At 39.9% G+C, this 19,236-nt stretch overlaps 1 protein-coding gene across 10 annotated transcripts in view; it reads right to left on the reverse strand.

Annotated features, from left to right (window-relative positions):
• L3MBTL3 (L3MBTL histone methyl-lysine binding protein 3) overlaps positions 1 to 19,236 on the reverse strand; it is a 127,704-nt gene continuing 108,468 nt past the window's right edge. For 8 of the 10 annotated variants that reach the window (XM_015072736.3, XM_015072716.3, XM_027056924.2 and 5 more), the window contains 3 exons: positions 7,158 to 7,330; positions 6,877 to 6,939; positions 1 to 1,824 (listed from right to left, as the gene is read on the reverse strand). In XM_015072736.3, coding sequence (XP_014928222.1) covers positions 1,681 to 1,824; positions 6,877 to 6,939; positions 7,158 to 7,330 — 380 coding nt within the window. In that variant the 3' untranslated portion in view covers positions 1 to 1,680. The remainder of the gene's footprint in view (positions 1,825 to 6,876; positions 6,940 to 7,157; positions 7,331 to 19,236) is intronic. The other 2 variants (XM_027056928.2, XM_027056926.2) reach the window with 1 other exon arrangement.

Raw genomic sequence — 19,236 nt, forward strand, 5'->3', positions numbered from 1 at the left:
TATCTGCAATTAAGATTTTATTTCATTCGTGTCAGATATAACAAGTGCAACTTGAATGTACAAATTCTGAACAAAACAAAAAAGAAAAAAAACAACAACGAAAAACTTATTTCAGCAAATTCATGCAAAGAAATAAAAGGGAGGCTGCAGATACCATGGCCTTTTGAATGCCGACAAATGCAAAGGACCACTAACAGACTCCCAACGGGGGACGTCCCAGGAAGTCCCACATCAGAAAAAATGAGAGCAAGGAAGGAGAGAGGTGGAACTTGCCCCAGAATTCAGACAGCATGCTATGAACTGACTACTGACTTTTATCTTCGCCCTTGAATAAATGGCCAATTCTAGAAGTAGACATTGTCTCCAAAGGCTAATAATTTACCTTTTGTGTTGGAAAGGCAGTCTCACGAAAGAAACACTACAGCTAGCAGTTTATGGATAATCCAGGGCTTTCATTTAAAGTGCATCTGTACATTTACAGAACTTAGGGGAACCGTTCTACAGAGAATCTTTCCAAAACGGAGGTTCTTGAATAACTGCTTTGGGAAACCCCCTCCTGGATCTGTGAGCATTTACAATCTTTGTGCTGACTGGTGTTGCTCCCTCACACTCCGCCCTTTCACTAAAATCCACATACTCTCTCTTCGGCCAACTCTAAGAAAACCTTTGGGTCTGGAGGAAGAAAATCTGGGACAGAGCTCTTTATGGATTAGTGTTTCCATCAACAGATGAGCCCTTCGGCCCCTGAAAAGCACTACAGTTACGTCATGGACAATCGGAGAGAAGCTTAAGATCATCTCATAAATAGTTCAAGATCCTTACAAACAAGCCCCCCCCCACCCCGCCCCCAATATAATTGCATATTCCTTGGATACCACTGGACTCTTGTAGATACACAGGGCACCACAATGTAGAAGCCTGGATGCCATTCAAATACATCACCTAATTTATTTATATATTTTATTTTTCAATTCCATTATTTATATACACGTTTTTGGTAATTATAGTAATGATGCTGGTGAAAAGTAATTTAACATTTCATAATGCGTGCAAAAGTAAAAACACTGATTTAGAGAAAAGTAATTTTTTACATCTATTCAGCCCCAACAGATTATGACAAGCAGTTAGGCAATATCATGACTTGCAAAGTTATACTTAGCATAATGTTGCAGTTCAAAATATGGCACAGAATTAACAATACAGGTAACAGTCCCACTGGCTAAACTTGGCCAGGTCTTGACTAATTTGGTTTAAGTTGAAGTTGGATTATATAAAAAGGTTTCTGAAAGTACTGAAAAAGAAACCGTGTACATGAAAGAGGACTCAACAATGTTTACAAAATGCCAAAAGTTCTTATCCTGACCCCCCCTTTACCATAAATAATTAATGAAGTTCCCTTTCCCTCCCACCCCTCCCCCAGCCTCAAAAAGATTTACAAAGATAAATTTAGCTCAGTGAACAGAACCAAAGGATGAGTGCTCTTAGACAGTACCTGGTTAAAAGCTGAAGCACTTTCATAAGGATTCATATATATTGTCTCTTGAGGAATATAAATAATCTGATAGCGTTGCTCTTTTGAGTTTTGGAGACTTCTCGCTTAGGAGTTAGAACTGTCCTTGTGCTTTGAATAAAACATGAGCTTTAAAGCAGAAAGCTGATGGTATTCAAAATTCACCATCTTCAAAGTTCATTGTGAGAGTTCTTCTCTGCAGCTTTGAACATCAGGATAGAATTGAAAATTTTGAGAGCAGGTCCCAACTTAATGCTCATAATTTTAACAATGTCTGTTTGGGTCATGAGCAGAAAGGCTTCTCCATCAATTTGCTAAAAGGGGAGGAACAGACAAAAAGATTATGAATCGATCAGATGTAGTGTTGGGCAAATATCCAAAGTTAAGTTACCAGCTGTCCTCTGCGGAGCAGACGAGAGCTCATGTGTGCAAACATTTCCTGGTTGATGAACCTTTCTTATCTACAATAACCAAACTGGAAGCAATGTGGACTGGAAGCAAACATAAAACTCGGTCCTCTGAAAAATCAGCTCACAGGAAAATGGAAGGTGCCCGTATTTTCCCGGGATTGCTCTGACTTAGGCAATGAGTCCATAAGAATTTGGATAAATCTGGGGTGACTTAGATCCAGTTCCCATTATGGTAGATTTTAAATGCGAGTTAAGCACACAAATGTTTGTGGATATAAACAAAGGAATTCAGGCAAACATGTCAGCTGTGTGCTAACATTTTTTTTTTATTAGCTTTCCCCAGTGAAGGAAAAAAAGAAAACAGTGATAACATTCATTTTTAGAGTGGCTACAACCATTCTTTGTATGCAGAAAAAAAAGGAGTTACTAACAAGGGCAATCAACAGTGTAGATGGAGACACAGGAAATGAAGGTGATGAACGTGGTGTGGAGAGCTGTAGACTGGGTGACCACAAGAAACATCCTTCCTCCCCCTGGGTCTCTTCCAAGGCTAAACTTCTGTGCTTCTACCAGAACTAAACTTCTGGTTTAGTGGACAGAACAAAAGAATAGTCTTTTTGGTAAAAATTTTCGGGTTTGGGGACATTCTACCACCTTCAAAAACAATCATTCATTTCTCTTTCGGTTTTTCCGTTTTACACCACAAGTGAAAGAAAAGTAAAACACACTTTTGCTCTCTGCCTCAGAGTACATCACAAACCTTGACAGCAATGTACTGTTTTGGGTTGATGGTGTCTGTCCCAAATTCACCTGCTGAAGTCCTAACAGGGCCCTAAGAAGCTCAGAACGTGACCTTATTTGGAAACAGGGTCACTGCAGGTGTAATCGGTTAAGATGAGATCGTACTGGAGTAGGGTGATCCAAGATGATGGAAGTCCCTAAAAAAAAGAGGACATCTGGAGCCAGAGGCAGACACGTATAGAGGGAAGACACTGTGAGGAAAAGGTTTAACAGCATCTCCAAGTCAAGGAGGGCGGCCTGGAACAGAGGTTTTCCTCTGACCTCAGAAGGAAGCTATCCTGCTGACAACCTTGCCTTCTTGCCTTCTTCAGACCTCCAGCCTCCAGAACTGGGAGACAATACATTTCTCTTGTTTAAACTGCTGGTTTGTGGTTCTTTGTTATGGCAGCCTCAGCAAACTCATGCCACTCTAAATTCTGTAGACAGTTTACTAAATAAAGGCTGAAACAATTAAGCCCCTGTTTAAGATTTTCCTCTTTCCTCTAATAACAAAGCAAACCTGTAAATCCTTTTAACCAGTACCAGGATCATCTTATGCAACTTCAAGCAATGATTGTTTGGAAGAAGTTTCCCAATTTTCAGCAAGGAAGCATCTTAGTGTCTGTCATACCCTAGAAGGAAAGGCACTCCCACGTAAATTTCCGAGTGAAGACAAGTTCAGTGGCAGATAAGAGAAATGTTCTGTTGCTTCTTGGGGAGCATTTGCTCTGGTCTCATTTGCTTGTGCTCTGACAGTCCTCGGGTCAAGCGAGGCCAAGCAGAGAGGCAGATCTATTAACACTTCACTCAACCAAGGCAGACCTTAGTAGCATAAACGGTCTGATCGAAGTCTTCTAAGTCATTAATGAAAAGGTCAACTAACACACCGGTTCCCAAGGAGCTCATTGCAAAGACGGAATTGTTTATTATAACCTCGGGCCCTACTGAGTCTCTTGAGATTATATAAGAGTTTAACATGACAGATGACTGATGAAAAGAAACATTTAGAGAATGGCAAGGCTGGAACCTGAAAGCTAGGAGTGGGGTGAGAAGGTGAAGTTTTGGTAGATTATTTTTAAGGTTACACTGGAAAGAAAAAGTCAGCTTGAGGCGGGTGCCAGCCAGTATATTTCACACAGGCTGCTCCAACGTGTGACCATATGGACAAGCCTCATTTGGAAGGAAGTAAACTAAATTTGAGAAAGCACTTTCTAAGCACAGTGATCACCGCAGTGTAATACTGGGTTTGCTTCTGTTTGCCTTTGTGATGTATATAAACTGCTCTAACTCCAGAGATTAGAGATTAAGTATCTCGCTAACGGCCCAAAACTCTGAAGGAGGGTTTGGAACTCAGGATTCTGGCCTTCCATTTCATTACTCTTTCCAGCACTCCTGGTTCTGCTCCCCATGTTTTAACTCTGCGAATCACAGTGACATGCTGTTTGCGTGTCTTTCTCAGAGGGTAAAGGTATGAACGTGCTCACTCAACACACACTTATTAAACATCTATCACATTCCAGACACTCTTCTTGGGCCTGTGCATACAGCAAAGAATAAAAGAGATATATAAGCAAAACCAAGCAAATGAGTAAACCAAAACTCCCTATGAAGTTTATGGTCTAGTAGTGGAAGAGAGACTGTAATCAAAAAGTATGATAGGTAAGCAAATTAATTAGTAACGAACTGACAGTAATAAATTCTAAAAGGTGATCAGTGCTATGAAGAAAACCTCTGGGTGGGGAGGTGGCTGCACAGCAGGGGCAAGGATGGATGACTGAGAAGGTGGCATCTGAGCAGAGGGAGCACGGCATGTGAACGTCTGGAGGAACAGCATCCCAGGCAGGGCAGACACAAAAGGCGCCTGGACAATACGAAGAATGGCAAGGAGGTCAGTGTGTGCAACAAACAGGGTAAGCCAAGGATGGAGCAAGCCGAGGTCAGGAGGTTCTCGCCTCTCTAGAGGTCATGGCAGGCCCTTGTGAGGATTTTTGCTTTTATTCTGCTTTATTTACTGGAAGGCTACGAATGGAAGAGTGACATGATTTGACTTATTTTGAGCAGGATCATTCTGGGTAGGCTGGGAACAGACTGTAGAAGAGCAAAATTAGAAGCAGGGAGACTGGTAAGGACGTTACAGTGTTGATCCAGGTGAGTGAGGATAGGGGCTCAGAGCATAGTGGCAGTGATGAAGGCAGAGACACAGCCAGAATCCCTGTATGTTTCCAAAATACGCCCAATAGGATTTTCAACAGATTAGATGCAGAGTGTGTAAGAGAAAGTGAAGTCAAGCATGGTTCAAATCATAGCCCGTCCTAACACCTGTACTTTGCCTCTTAGAGATGACTTACCAGGGTTTAGTTAGATTTGTTTTATGGTTTACTTCTAGGCCTTAAAACCAACACCTGCTGACCTTGTGAGACATGAATTTCACAGGAATTTATAGGATGAATAAATAAAGGAATGAAGGACTATGCAAACAATCACTGTCTCGTTCCTCACAAAGAAGATCTGGCTTTGAGAACACTGTTGCTCTGTTATTTAATCTCAGTAAGATTCAAGTTCAGGTTCAAATATGTTCTTTCTTTGAATACACTTTTCTACGCCATGAAAGCATATTCAAAGAAAGAACATATTTGAACTTGAATCTTACTGAAACTAAGTAACAGAGCAAATCCATATGGATTGTCTAGATATCAACAGAACAAAAAACAGTTCTAATATAGATGTACTATAAACTTATTTTAAAAAATGTTTTATTATCTCAGGTAACAACTACATGACTTTTTTTTTTCCACAGAAAGAACAACAGCTCCCTGCAGGTGTCTAAATCTGTTCAGGGACTGAAAATTAACTGAGTGTGATCCACGAAGAACTTAGAATTTAGGAGTTAAGGAAAGAAACTCAAAATCTGAGCAACTATCAATTAAAGACCAACTAGAAAGAAGATGAAACATTCCTGAAACAAGAACATAAATCAGAAAAAAAGGATGCTGAAAATCAGATCCTTGTATACTTTAGCAGGCTTCTGTCTAAAACAAAATAATACTAATAGTATAATGATGCTGACGATGCCTGGATCCTTAGCTGTCTTGATACTCTTGCCAGGCTCTTTTTTTTTTTTTTTTTTAATTTTTAATGTTTATTTACTTTTGAGACAGAGACAGAGCATGAGCAGGGGAGGGGCAGAGAGAGAGGGAGGCACAGAATCTGAAGCAGGCTCCAGGTTCCGAGCTGTCAGCACACAGCCCGACACGGGGCTCGAACTCACGAACCACGAGATCATGACCTGAGCCGAAGTCGGACGCTTAACCGACTGCGCCACCCAGGCTCATCTTGCAAGGCTCTTAATTGAAAGTATGCTATTCTTAGCAGCTGAGGCTACACAGAGGCAAAGAAGGCATATATACTTGTAACTATAGAAAAACCTTCTGAGATTACTTGGGTCTTCTTTCGACCTTCTGGTAGCCAAGATGAGAGTGAAAACAGACTGCTCTGCTTGGAGGCGCTGACAGGCTAGGGGCTTATTTTTAAAGGGCTCCAGTGAGAACAGAGTCTGCTATACTCAAGCAGCATTACATGCACGGTAGTTAAAGCCAATTTCTTTTTTGTTTTAATGTTCAATATAGGTCATAACATTATTAAGCATCTCTTATCTTGATGTTTTGGGCAGGCAGAGGATAAACTAATCTCCCAAATGCAGACGGTAATGACTATCAGTTATTATAAACATTACTGAGATAGGTATAAGATCTAAAGGGTTGTTTTAGCAGTAACAGTAATATTTAGTATAACATTAAATGAATTTAATCTTGGTGTTGTTAAAGTGATGTTTGAAAATAAAATAATGGGAACTAATTTCACTGTATTAAAAACAAAATGTTGCTTATCTCTCTCTTTGGTTTCTTTCTGTGCTATAAGAAAATGCATGCTATTAAGGTTTTTGTGTGTGGTTTGTTTTTTAGGAACGGGTCTGGTGCTATTGCTGTGGAGCATCATAAAATGGTACAAACACTTCTGTTACATCCGATCTCATAGAAAGACATCTGTGTACAAATGACGAATGCTGCTTGTTAGACAACGCCATGCCAATCTGTTAATTTCAACACCAGCGCTCTCTTCCCTCCTCTCCCAATTCAAAACATCTAACCGTTCACTGCATTTCAGTGGGACACTTACTTCATCTTTAAATACCTTTCCGTGTTCTTCACAGCCAGGTAAGCTCTGTATGAATTCTGACACCTGTCAAAAATAAGGTAACAATTCCAGTTGAAAACAGAAGCCCGAATCTAAGTGCTACAGGTTCAAAATGTTTAACCTGCATGCGTTAGTTGTTTCTCTCAGAACAATTTCTTCCCTTTCAGGAAGAGAAACTAAGCCCCACACACATTCACTGTATCTGCTCCTGAAGCCAGAATTGCTATATCCAGTTCCTGGCAGACAAAGAAAATGAAATATACCTCATCTGTGCTCCATTTGGAAACTTTACTGGCAGGAATTCCAGCTACGGTAGGGAGAAGTTTGCTCTGCTGCTCCCAGCGCAAGGGCAGACATGGAATTGGTGATTTAAAGGACAGAAAGACAGCCGACCGGCGCTGTGCTTGTTGTAGGCTAGGTTCTTCCCGGGCACCTGCTGGATTGAAACAAACCGGAACTCACGCTCTGAAAAGGCGCAAAGACAGCCCCAAGTGCCAGGTGTCTCCCCCAAATAATGAGTTGGTGGGCGGCACCTACTTTAAGCATGCTTCCTTTCAACATTATTGCCAGTGAACAATTACACTCTCCTTTGTCCTTACAGAAGGTTAGGTCACGGTAAGAAACAACCTGTAAATTCAACTTACACGTTTGCCACATTACCCTTTATGGAAGATGTGTCACGTTAACAATGTTGCCTCTTTAATGTCTCATGAAAGATACTTGCCTCCCAGCTTTAGTGGCAAGGAAAAGGACTATCTAAGCCTCAGGAAATGGTTTTGTGTCCCTTTCAGTTGTGGATGTCCTAAAAGTAATCACCAAATTGTACATGCTCGAGTTCAGCCACTGTGGTTACCCTGTGTTACTAGACCTGTTCTTTCCTTTTAGCTCAGCCCTGGTTTCATCTTTCAATTTCTGTTTACCAATCCCATTGGCTTTTTAAATAGCCTACTTAATTTTTTTAAAGGGATATGAAATTATTGCAATAAAAATAAAACAGAAAGGCAAATGCTTTTGTCATTCTTGTATTTGTGAAGATCAAAATTAAAGCTACAAAATATTCCATTCATCTGCCAGATCTTCTGAATCCAAACATATTTACTGCTGCTCTCCTAAAACAGCCATTTCTTAGCAAATGATTTTATGTCACTGGGACTTCTAAAGTTTGTCAGTAATTCTCTCAAGATCCTTTAGAAAAGAAAACTTCTGAAAACTACTTACTCAAAGCCCATCAGAAGAAAGGCTCCTCCTCTACATTTACTCTCCTCCACCCCTACACCATCTCAGTTACAATGCTACTTCAATTTCGGGGCACCTGCGTGGCTCAGTCAGTTAAGCATCTGACTTCGGCTCAGGTCATGATCTTGCAGTTCACGAGTTTGAGCCCCACATCAGGCTCTGTGCTGACAGCTCAGAGCCTGGAGCCTGCTTTGGATTCTGTGTCTCCCTCTCTCTCTCTGCCCCTTCCCCTCTCACACTCTGTCTCTCTCTTTCTCTCAAAAATAAACATTAAAAACAATGAAAAAAACAAAAACAATGCAACTTCAATTCCACCACAAGTTTTTGCCAAATGGTTACCCAGTTTAGGCTTTTGTGTCACTGAGACTATTTCAAACTGGCTTGTATCTCTAAGATTATTTTAAGGTTTTTTTTTTTTTTTTGAAGAGTAAGCTTTACAGAAAAGTAGACAAATCGTTAAGTGTACAGCTCAAAGAATTTTCACAAAGTGAACACACCAATGTACCTAACACCAGGATCAAGAAACAACATGGCGGCACACCCAGAGCCTCCTGTGTCCCCTTCTAATTACACCCCGGCCAGCAAGGGCGACAACCACCTTCCTGACTTCTAATACCACAGGTTCTTTACCCTGCTTCTGAATTACATTCAGACAAAAATCTTGGCGTTTCTGGCTTCTTTCTCTCAACAGCAATGATTATGAGATTCATCCATATTGCTCGTTGAATGTGCTCTTTGCTGTATGGTTTTTCAATAGTTATGAACATTCCACAAGTAATTGGGAGTTAATGGACATTTTAGTTGTTTTTAATTTTTGGCTATTACCAACAGTGTTGCTTTGAACATTACCTGTACCAGTCTTTTCTTGGACACATGTATGATTTCTGTTGTGTATGTGTATATGTATATGTAGTGCGTGCGTGTGTGTGTGTATATATATATACAAATTCTGCCAGTTTTCCAAAAACAGTTATGCAATATGTATCCACTAACAGTGTAAGGGGGTTACAAATGCTTTCCATCTTCAATAACATGTGGTATTGTCAATCTTTTTACACTTTAACCATTTTGGTGAATTTGTTGTGGTATCACATGTGGTTATAATTGCAGTTGTCTGGTAACTAATGAAGTTGACAATCTTTTCCTATGCTTATTGGCCATATGGAGAACCTCCTTTGTGAATTATTTATGTTTTATGCCCGTTTTTTCCATTGGGCCATCTTGCCTTATTTCTTACTGATTTGTAGAAGATACACACACACACACACACACACACACACACACACACACACACTGGATAGGAATCCTTTGTTGGAAATAGGTATTACGACAATCCTTTGTTGGAAATTAGGTGTAAGTGAAGTTTAACTTACTTTTTTTCTTTTATGGTTAGTGCTTTTTGTAGGTCTACTGAAGAAATCTTTGCTTACCTCAAGGTCCTAAAGTTAGTCTCCTCTGTTTTTCCCTAAGTACTTTATGTTTTACCTTTCACTTGAAATTTCAATCCACCTGAAATTTATTTTGGCATGGTATGAGATAAGGATTGGCATTCCTAATGTATTTTTCCACATGGATTTCTAATTGCCCAAACATGATTTTATTGAAAAGACCACCCTGTTCCCACTGTACCACAGTGCCAGCTTTAACATAAATACGTGTCTTCAGATCCTCTCTTCTGTCCCACTGGTTTCTTTACACCAACCTACAGGTTTTAATTACTATCACTTGATAAGTGTCCTGATGTCTGTGATCTAGGTCTTTTTCAAGACTGCCACAGCTATCTTTAGCTCTCTGCACCTCCATATAAAATTTAGGATAAGCTTGTGGAAAAAAAAAAACCCGCTAGGATTTAAATGGAGATTACCACTAAATACAGACCAATCTGGTTTTGAAAAACGACTTCTTCACAATATCCAGTCTTCCAACCCAAGAACAGGGTATTTCGCTCCATTGCTTTGGAACTTCTTTATGACTTCTCTTTTATCTTTTGTCATTTTCATGTAGAGGTCTTGCTCATCTTTCGTTAATTTTATTCCTCTGTATCTCAAGTTTTCAGTTTCTTAAAAATTTTTTTCTTATTGTTCTATTGTGGCTCCTCAAAAACTTTTAAACTAGCCTAATCTGAATTTTGAATTGCTCTATTAGAAAGGAACTTAGAACTATTTAAAAAAAAAAATCTATCTGGGGCGCCTGGGTGGCGCAGTCGGTTGAGCGTCCGACTTCAGCCAGGTCACGATCTCGCGGTCCGGGAGTTCGAGCCCCGCGTCGGGCTCTGGGTTGATGGCTCAGAGCCTGGAGCCTGTTTCTGATTCTGTGTCTCCCTCTCTCTCTGCCCCTCCCCCGTTCATGCTCTGTCTCTCTCTGTCCCAAAAATAAATAAACGTTGAAAAAAAAATTAAAAAAAAAAATCTATCTTACTGAAGCTAACAGCCACTGGTCCTCGCTCTCTACCTGAGTTGAGCTCATACAGAAAAATCTACCCGCTCCACATGAATATATATATATTATATAATTATATGTATATGTGTGTGTGTGTGTGTGTGTATTCTTTTTAAATTTCCCAGAGTTCAAGATGCTTTTGTTTAGCATATATAAATACAGGGTAACTTAAAAACATTGCTTAATCTCAGACATTCCCAAGAGTTCAGCTAATTATTTGAAATATAATATTTGTGCATCTTTCATTAGGCAGGCTACTGTGAAATGGTAAGATTTCCAGTTCCACACCAGAGTAAAACCGTAGAGCCTACTCTATGGTTTGTGCTCTGATTGCTTGCCACATAAGTGTCGGTCTTTTCCAAAGCGATACATTTATTATATAACTGTTTCTATTCTATTAACACTTGCCACTGTTCCCTCCTTCACTGCAGCTCCATTCTATTTGCTGCTAAAGTTGTCTTATTCGCGGTTCATTTCTAATGTTGCTACATTATTATTCTTTAGAAAAACAACGGAGCCATTCTTAAAGAAATGACTAAAAACCATAAAGCTCCCCTATTTCTGGTGGCTCCTGCATGTCTTTGAAGCAGATAATATAAACAGGTCTAGACACATACATCATTCTAAACCTAAAACCAACTTTGCATCTTTCACTTAAGACTTTCCTTCCTTTTGCTGATTCTTTCAGGCTGATTGATGTCCTGAGGCCCAATGGTGTTTTCCAATGAATGAGGCAAAACTAGTGTTTACCAGCTATATAGAACGTTCCATCTCTTCTGAAAATAACAGTGTGTTAGCTATGATCCCAGTCCCAAAAAGAGAGAAACAACTTTACTTAAGTGAATGTGTATCTGAGTCCTTGAATGGCACACAAATGTGACTCCAGGTTTTCATTTTAACATGCGATCAGACTGAAATAAATGTGAAAGACTTTGGCTCAAGTAGGCGGCCCAGTGCCAAGAGTAAGGAAGAGGAGGTTTGAACGTGCACAATGTGCTCCAGAAAACGAAGCCCTTGTTCCAGAAGACATTTCTGCTACCACCATTTTATCACTAGGGTCATATTTCTTACCGCCCTCCTCTCAAACTATTTATCTGCATGAAAAATAACACTTTTACAAGAGTTTTCTGTATGTTTGAAGTTCCCTGAAATGAAACGTTCCCAAAGGCATACGATCTAACGTCCTTCTCCCCCTCCCCTTTGGTTTTGTGCTTCCACAGTTCTTCAGGGCTACTCAATTCTATACCACTGGGCACAGAACTGCCCGGGGATGATTTCCAAGTCTATTTCTCACTAATCCTTGCAAAAGTAAAATATTATGAGGAAAGGTTATACTTTGTTTAGAAACTGTCTAAATGGCTTTTATTGTTTTATGACTATCAAGGATATGTATTTCTGGTATAATCTGAGAAACTGAAGGAAGGATGAACAGTGAGGTGCCTGGCTCAGTCAGAAAAGCATGTGACTCTTGATCTTGGGGTCGTGAGTTCGAGCCCCATGTTGGGCACAGAGACTACTTAAGTCAATAAATTTTTTTTTTTTAATTTGGGATTTAACATTATTTTTTAGCACCTGGGTGGTTCAGTCAGCTAAACATCCGACTCTTGATGTCAGCTCAGGTCATGATTTCATGGTTTGTGGGATTGAGCCCTGTGTCAGGCTCTGTGTCAGCATGGAGCCTTCTTAGGATTCTCTGTCTCCCTCTCTCTGACCCTCCCCCTGCTTGCTCGCTCTCTCTCTCAAAATAAATAAATATTTAAAAAATAAAAAAAATAAAATAAAATAAATATTAAAAAAAAAAAAGAATTGAAAAGGGGCACCTGGTTGGCTCAGTTGGTTGAGCGTCTGACTTTGGCTCAGGTCATGATCTCGCAGTTCATGAGTTCCAGCCCCGCATCGTGCTCTGTGCTGACAGCTCAGAGCCTGGAGCCTGTTTCGGATTCTGTGTCTCCCTCTCTCTCTGCCCCTCCCCTACTGGTGCCCTGTCTCCCACTCTCTCTCAAAAATAAATATTAAAAAAAAAAAAAAGAAATAAGGAGTATACTCAACAAAAATAAACAGGATACTGAATATCTTCAAAGTGGCTCTTAGGAAGGTAAGGCCACCAATATCTCCCCTCCAATGAAAAGCAACATCTTTTTTCTTTCTTCAAAAAATGTTTCCATTCTAGTTTTCTTAGAATATACATAAATTAGGACAGAAATATTTAAGCAAATGTAAGGTAAAAATTTTTTAAGCTGGCTGAAAATGCCAAAATTACTATAGAGTAGTAATTTTAATTTGTCCTGATCCTTGGTCCAATAATTGATACATTTTATTTGCAGAACTGGGGTGTCATCCTCAAAAGTAGCAAGGTAAGAATTAAGAGAAATCTTATGGTACATTAAAATGAGAAACATAGTTCAAGGCAGAGATAAATAACAATATTCACTATGTTCATGAACAAATCAATCTACTCTCATAGTCAATCAAATGATCGCTATTTTCTCTTCTTTTTATTTATTATTATTATTTTTTTAAGTGAAACATGTATATATGTATGAGAATCAGATTGAGACAGACACTGAAGACCTCCTGGTCATGTAGAGGAGGCATTAGGACCAGAATGTTCCATCAGAAAAGAGGCAAAAGGAGAAGATTTTGTAATGCCAAATTTGAAGAGTGAAACGTAGGCAGAAATCACACAAGGGCCAGCTGCAAGTAGCTGTCAGTCTTAGAACACAGCAGCACGAAGATTCCTGACTCAACGAGCCATAGACATTGCACAGTACGGGGCTGTACTGTTAGGATCTCCAAGTACACTGTAATGTCAAACATTCACTCCCTGCACAGGACCTGCACCCCCAAGGTCAGCAGGATGCTGTGCGTCAGCAAGATCGCACCTTTTGGTGAGCCAGAAGGATGCTTTCCGTTCTCATCATTACCATCACTATGAAGTAACTACAAAACACTCAGCTCTGATGAACCTGGGGCAAGTCTTTTCTCTCACTTGAAACAGGTTCCCTGTGAGTTACTATCCTTTGACTCGACGATTCCCAGTCTCAGAGTTCATCGTAAGGACCTAATTAAGTGTAAATGTTAGCCAATCCTCTGTAAGAAAGTCACTATGGGGGTTCTCTACTGGGTACATAACTGTATCCAGAATGAAGACTACCTGTCCCAGTCACTCTTGTGGCCAGATGCGGTCACGTGACTAATGGGATATAAACAGAAGTGGTATCTGCAACATGTTGGAAATGCCGTTAAAGAATGAGAGCCCGGTAAGGGCGCCCACTACTACTTCCGTGCACTGACCCTCCTTCTGCCTGGACACAGCGGTGGTTGAATGACTAGCTCTCCAGAACCACTTCTGACCAACATGTGGCCTTGGGAGTAGACACTCTGCAGGACAGAACAACAAAACTGGATGGAGCCTGATTTCCCAGTGCTGTTGAGCACCATGAAGTCTTGGCCCACCTACCTCTGAACTTGCTCTATGTGAGACAGAAATAAGCAGCTCTTACTGGACAGAAGTCGCTTATGAGTGTTTTTTGTTTTGTTTTTTTTACATTTATTTATTTTTGAGACAGAGAGAGAGCATGAACAAGGGAGGGTCAGAGAAAGAGGGAGACACAGAATCTGAAACAGGCTCCAGGCTCTGAGCCATCAGCACAGAGCCCGATGTGGGGCTTGAACCCATGGACCGCGAGATCATGACCTGAGCCGAAGTCAGACGCTTAACTGACTGAGCCACCCAGGCGCCCCCCGCTTATGAGTGTTTTATGTCACACTCACACACAGACCTAATCCTAATCAAGACTAAGGTTTATTACTCCAACACTGTCTTATAACAGTGAGAGAGGGGAAACTCCTAGCCTAGATACCCAACAGAGAGGGGTTCATTAAATGATGCTATATTTATCCACCGAGGAAATAGTTGATATTATCTTTTAATTAGTATAAATATTTATGTGAAAATGGTTGGGATATTATAAAGTTAAAAAAACACAGGTTGTAAAGCAGTTTGTATATTACTTCAGATATAAAATGCCCCGCAAAATAGATACCAAAATTCAGGAAATTTTGGTATCTTGGAAAATAAAATCACAGGTGATTTTGGTTTTCTTTTTAATTCCCTGTATTTGCTAGTTATTCCATAATAAACATGTTATTTTGATAACGAAAGTTATATAAAACCAGAAGCTGGTAATATATAAACTAAAAAAAAAGTAACAAAAACCAGAAGCTACTTTGGTGACTTGGAAAGCGATTTACTGCCTTTTGGGGAAAGTACTGTGAAAACATCATCAATTGCTGGGCTTCCTTAATATCAGAAATAAGAAAATGTTACGTGGCTGTGGTGCCAGAGAAATAACTTGGTGAATTAATGGTTTTACTGTGATTGCATCTGTCTAGACAATTATCAAATGAGGAATATTTTCCATAGGTTGCTACCTGGAGAATGGAAAGAAAGGCCTGCCTCTACTATTCACGTCACAATTTACTATATGGAAATCATATTCAGCACTTACACTGTATCAGAAACTGTGAAAAGTCTGCCAATACGGCATATCTAGCAGACTTTCTTTCTTTTTTTAAAAAAAAAATGTTTATTTCTTTTGAGAGAGAGGGAGAGAGCTAGGGAGCCCGAGTAGAGGAGGGGCAGACAGGGAGAGAGGGAATCCTAAGCCCCGATATGGGGCTCAGTCTCACGAACTGTGAGACCATGACCTGAGCCGAATTCAAGAGTCAGGTGCTTGGCCGACTGAGCCACCCACGTGCCCCACCTTGCAGACTTCCCTGAAATGGAGTTGCCCAAAGTAGGAACTTGCAACGACAAATTTGCCCACCATGTCTCTCCTCTCAATTCTGGTTGAGGGCACAGCCAAAGCCTTGCTTTGGCTTAAGGTAGGAAAAAGTGAAGTGAAAGATTAATCCTCGTAAGAAGACCTTTCTGATAAAGGTGATCCTGAAAGAAATATCCTCCGATGTTTCACATAGAATCAAGACAATAAATCTTCAGTATGGGAACATCATCTAAACCAGCCATGAAGTCTCCCAGTAGAAACAGACTACTTTCCACTATGGTGTCCTCCCCACCACAGAGTGTGAAAACCTGCTTCCTACAGGACCGTTCCATTAAGACCCAGTAGAACCACTATATGGTGGGCTGGAGAAAGGAAGTACTCATGCTCTCTGCTACTTTCAGACTCGGCTACTTGCTATACTCTGAGTGGGGTTCCTCCTACTTCCAACTCTGCAGATGCTAAATTGACAAGCCAACAGCATAAGCTACCACTGACCTGTTGCTTGACTCATCCCTATTCCTTTAAGCCAGCGACAGAAGTTGAGACCAAAATCTCCAAATGCTTTGCTTCATTTTAGTTTCAAAACCGTGCTAGGAGGTAACTACCCGTGAGGTGAGGAACGATCCCAAAGCCACCCTGTGAGAGAGTGGCAGCGTGGATCTTTCGCCTCCTAGGGTTATAGTCAAGAGGGTGAGTTTAAGAGTCTGATAAATGTGGATTCAAATTCCTGCTCTGCCACTGGCGAGCTCTATCTTGGTGAAATCAAGGTAACAGGATCGCTGTGAGGATTACATGATATTTTTAAAATGCTTATCCCGATGTCTGGCAAATAGTAAAGTCCGCAAATGAGAGAAATTATTCCTATCTTGAAAGAAAGGCATATCGTGGAGAGTGCATTTGACATAAAAGGCAAAAATGAAAAGGAGGCAATATGCTTTCAGGCTAATATTCCATGAGTCTATAATGCTCTTAATTGTGAAAAGAATATGGCCAGACAAAAGAAATGAAATACATCTGTCAACTCCCCCGCCCCCCAATTTTTTTTAATGGCGTTACTAACTGATGACTGAATATAAAAAGGTGAACAACAGCAGTGATTGGGTAAGATAAATGGATCATAGCATCAAGGAATGGAGGTAAAATTAGCTCCAAGATACTTAATTCGGGCATGAAAGACACTTTGAGGGTCATTTCAAGGTTAACAACCAAAATAAAAAACCAACTGCTATGGAAGCAAAAAGCAAGGTTGATTTTTTATGGGAGAATCCAGCACATTACATTACAAAATAGAATTCAACTCTTTCTGCATTATCAGCAGCCCAAGAGAAAGAATACTTGCAGGAGAGAAAACAAAACTGTACCTTTCCCAGGATTACAAGAGTTTAAACATGAAGGCCAATTTATAGAATCCTTTATTAAAGGTCTTTACTACAATGATGGGAATGAATTATTAAAAAAGATAGAAGTTTAAAAAAAGGAAAAAAGTGATAAATTATATTCAGTGAAAGTCCCCAAAGGTCAAATTCAGTTGCATAGTGAGAATCATAAAAAAATAAAAGAGCTCAGGGATGCCTAGTTGGTTAAGCATCTGACACCTGATATCAGCTCAGGTCATGATCACCCACAGTCATGGGATCGAGCCCTGCGTTGAGCTCTGTGCTGAGCCTAGAGCCTATTTGAGATTGTCTATCTGCCCCCTCCCACTTGTGCTTGTTCTCTATCCAAATAAAATCAACTTAAAAAAAACAAACGGGCTTATAATTACACATATTGCAAGGAATTAACCTGAGTTAACTGAAGAAACAGGGTGGGAGGATTTTTTTAGGAGGAAGTTTTTTTTTTTTTTAATATCAATTTGCTCCCAGACTCCAAATAAAATAGTTCTCATGGACCTACTGAGTCTTAAATCCTGTTGCCGTTATAAAGAAACTTAAGGTGGCTTTTTTTCAGTCTCCTCTATCCTAAATAATACACAAACTGCACTGATCTCTCTCCTATCCCTTGCACCACCCCCCAGACAGGCTAGATTTGGGAACGGCTCCTTCCGCCACTGGAGGGATGTGATTGGGAATGACTGCTGGTGAGCATCTATGAGGTTCAAGAATGTAGTTCCGGGGTGGGGTATAGCTACCTGACCTCTAGGCTCATGTTTGAAAGAAGAATTCTACTGGTACCCAAATGGGAGTGTCATAAGTGTTCTTCACAAAAGACCTGGGAAAAATTCTCTGGATTCAAAAACGTTAAAATAGGGAACAATCACCATGGGGCCTCTGACAAAAACATCGGAAGAGGAGCACTGATTTATTTGACAGAGGAATTTCATGATTTTAGTGAAGCACAGGGGGATATGACCCCTACAAAACAAAAAAGGCTATGAAAGGGAACAAGTCAATGTAGCAAATTAAAGGGAAATAAAAACTGCCACTGCTAAAATTCATGTTAAAGACAGTAAGCAGTAGACTTGATAGAGCAAGAAGCTGAGTAAGATATTTCAACTTGAGAAACATGAGTAGAACATCAAAAAATATTTGTTATTAAAATACTTCCATATTGGTTGGTAGAGTGCCCCCTTCCAGCCCCCAATGCAGCCATGTCCTTACTGGACTTCCGAAAGATCCAGCAACTAAGCATAACTCTTGGTATAGTGGAGAGCTTCCAGAACTCTCCTCCAGAACTAAGATCAGTGTTGATGCTAATTGTCTTGTGCAAAAACCAATGGTTAAATATTTTGAACACAAATATAATCCCTTGGCTCTAACTCAAGAATAATTGGTATTACCAGTCAACAGAGAGAAAACATAGAGCATAATAACCAAAATTAGAACTGAAAGAAGTTCCTGGATTTAAAGACCAGCTGATAATCACAACATGATTTCACTATAGATGGAATTAGTTTTATGAAAGTTTTATATAAAATGTTTCAAAAATTTGATAATGAAGGAAAGATAGCAAGTTCATTTTAAGAGGCTAAAAATGGATGAGATATTAATAGTCAAATCTCACTTAGGAACATATAAGCAAAATTTCTCAAAGTGGGATGACTGGGTGGCTCAGTCAGTTAAGCATCTGACTCTCGACTTTGGTTCAGGTCACGATCTCACAGTTTGTGAGACTGAGCCCCGAGTTGTGCTCTGCTCTGGCAGCATGGAGCCTGAGATTCTCTCTCTTCTTGTCCTTCTTCCCCTTGCTTCTGTTCTCTCTCTCAAAATAAATAAATAAACTTAAAAAAAATTCTCAAATCAACTTATTTTATCAGGCCCCTTTTCTTTTACTAATAAAAAATAAGATCTTAAATAACATATGCATATTGCACTGTAGCTTTTGTAGGTGAGAGCAATAATTAAGAGCTATATGTGAACCCTAGTAGTGTTTCTGGAAAGAATAAAACAGAAAAACTCAGGCAATTCAAACAGAGAAAAACAGGACGAAAATATACAAAGTTTGAAAAGATAAAGAGAGATCACCATGCGTATCATATGTTAATCGAGCCAAATTCTCTATTAGAGAAAAATAATTCTCCAGACTCTTTCCAGAAAACAATTATTAAAATCAGCTCAGCAGATCAAATAAAAGGTTAATTCAATCACCAAGTTAGGAAGAGACTGAAGAGCTTATTAAATTATTACTCTCTCCAAAAGTTCAGAGCCTAAGATTCTATTATGAATCTATCTGAATTTTCAATGAGACAATTCCATGCAATAAACAGTCATCGCAATACTATTGCCCTCCTACCAGCGGCAGCAGCAGCTGATGCATTTAATCCTCATGACAATCCAATGATGTGGCTACTATTACTACATTAACTTTACAAAGGAGGAAAGTGAAACAGAGAGCCAGCCACACAGCCAGTAAGTGGTGGAGCCCTGACAGTAATTAAGGC

The sequence above is a fragment of the Acinonyx jubatus genome, chromosome B2, assembly GCF_027475565.1.
Source record: "Acinonyx jubatus isolate Ajub_Pintada_27869175 chromosome B2, VMU_Ajub_asm_v1.0, whole genome shotgun sequence".
Taxonomy (NCBI): Eukaryota; Metazoa; Chordata; class Mammalia; order Carnivora; family Felidae; genus Acinonyx; species Acinonyx jubatus.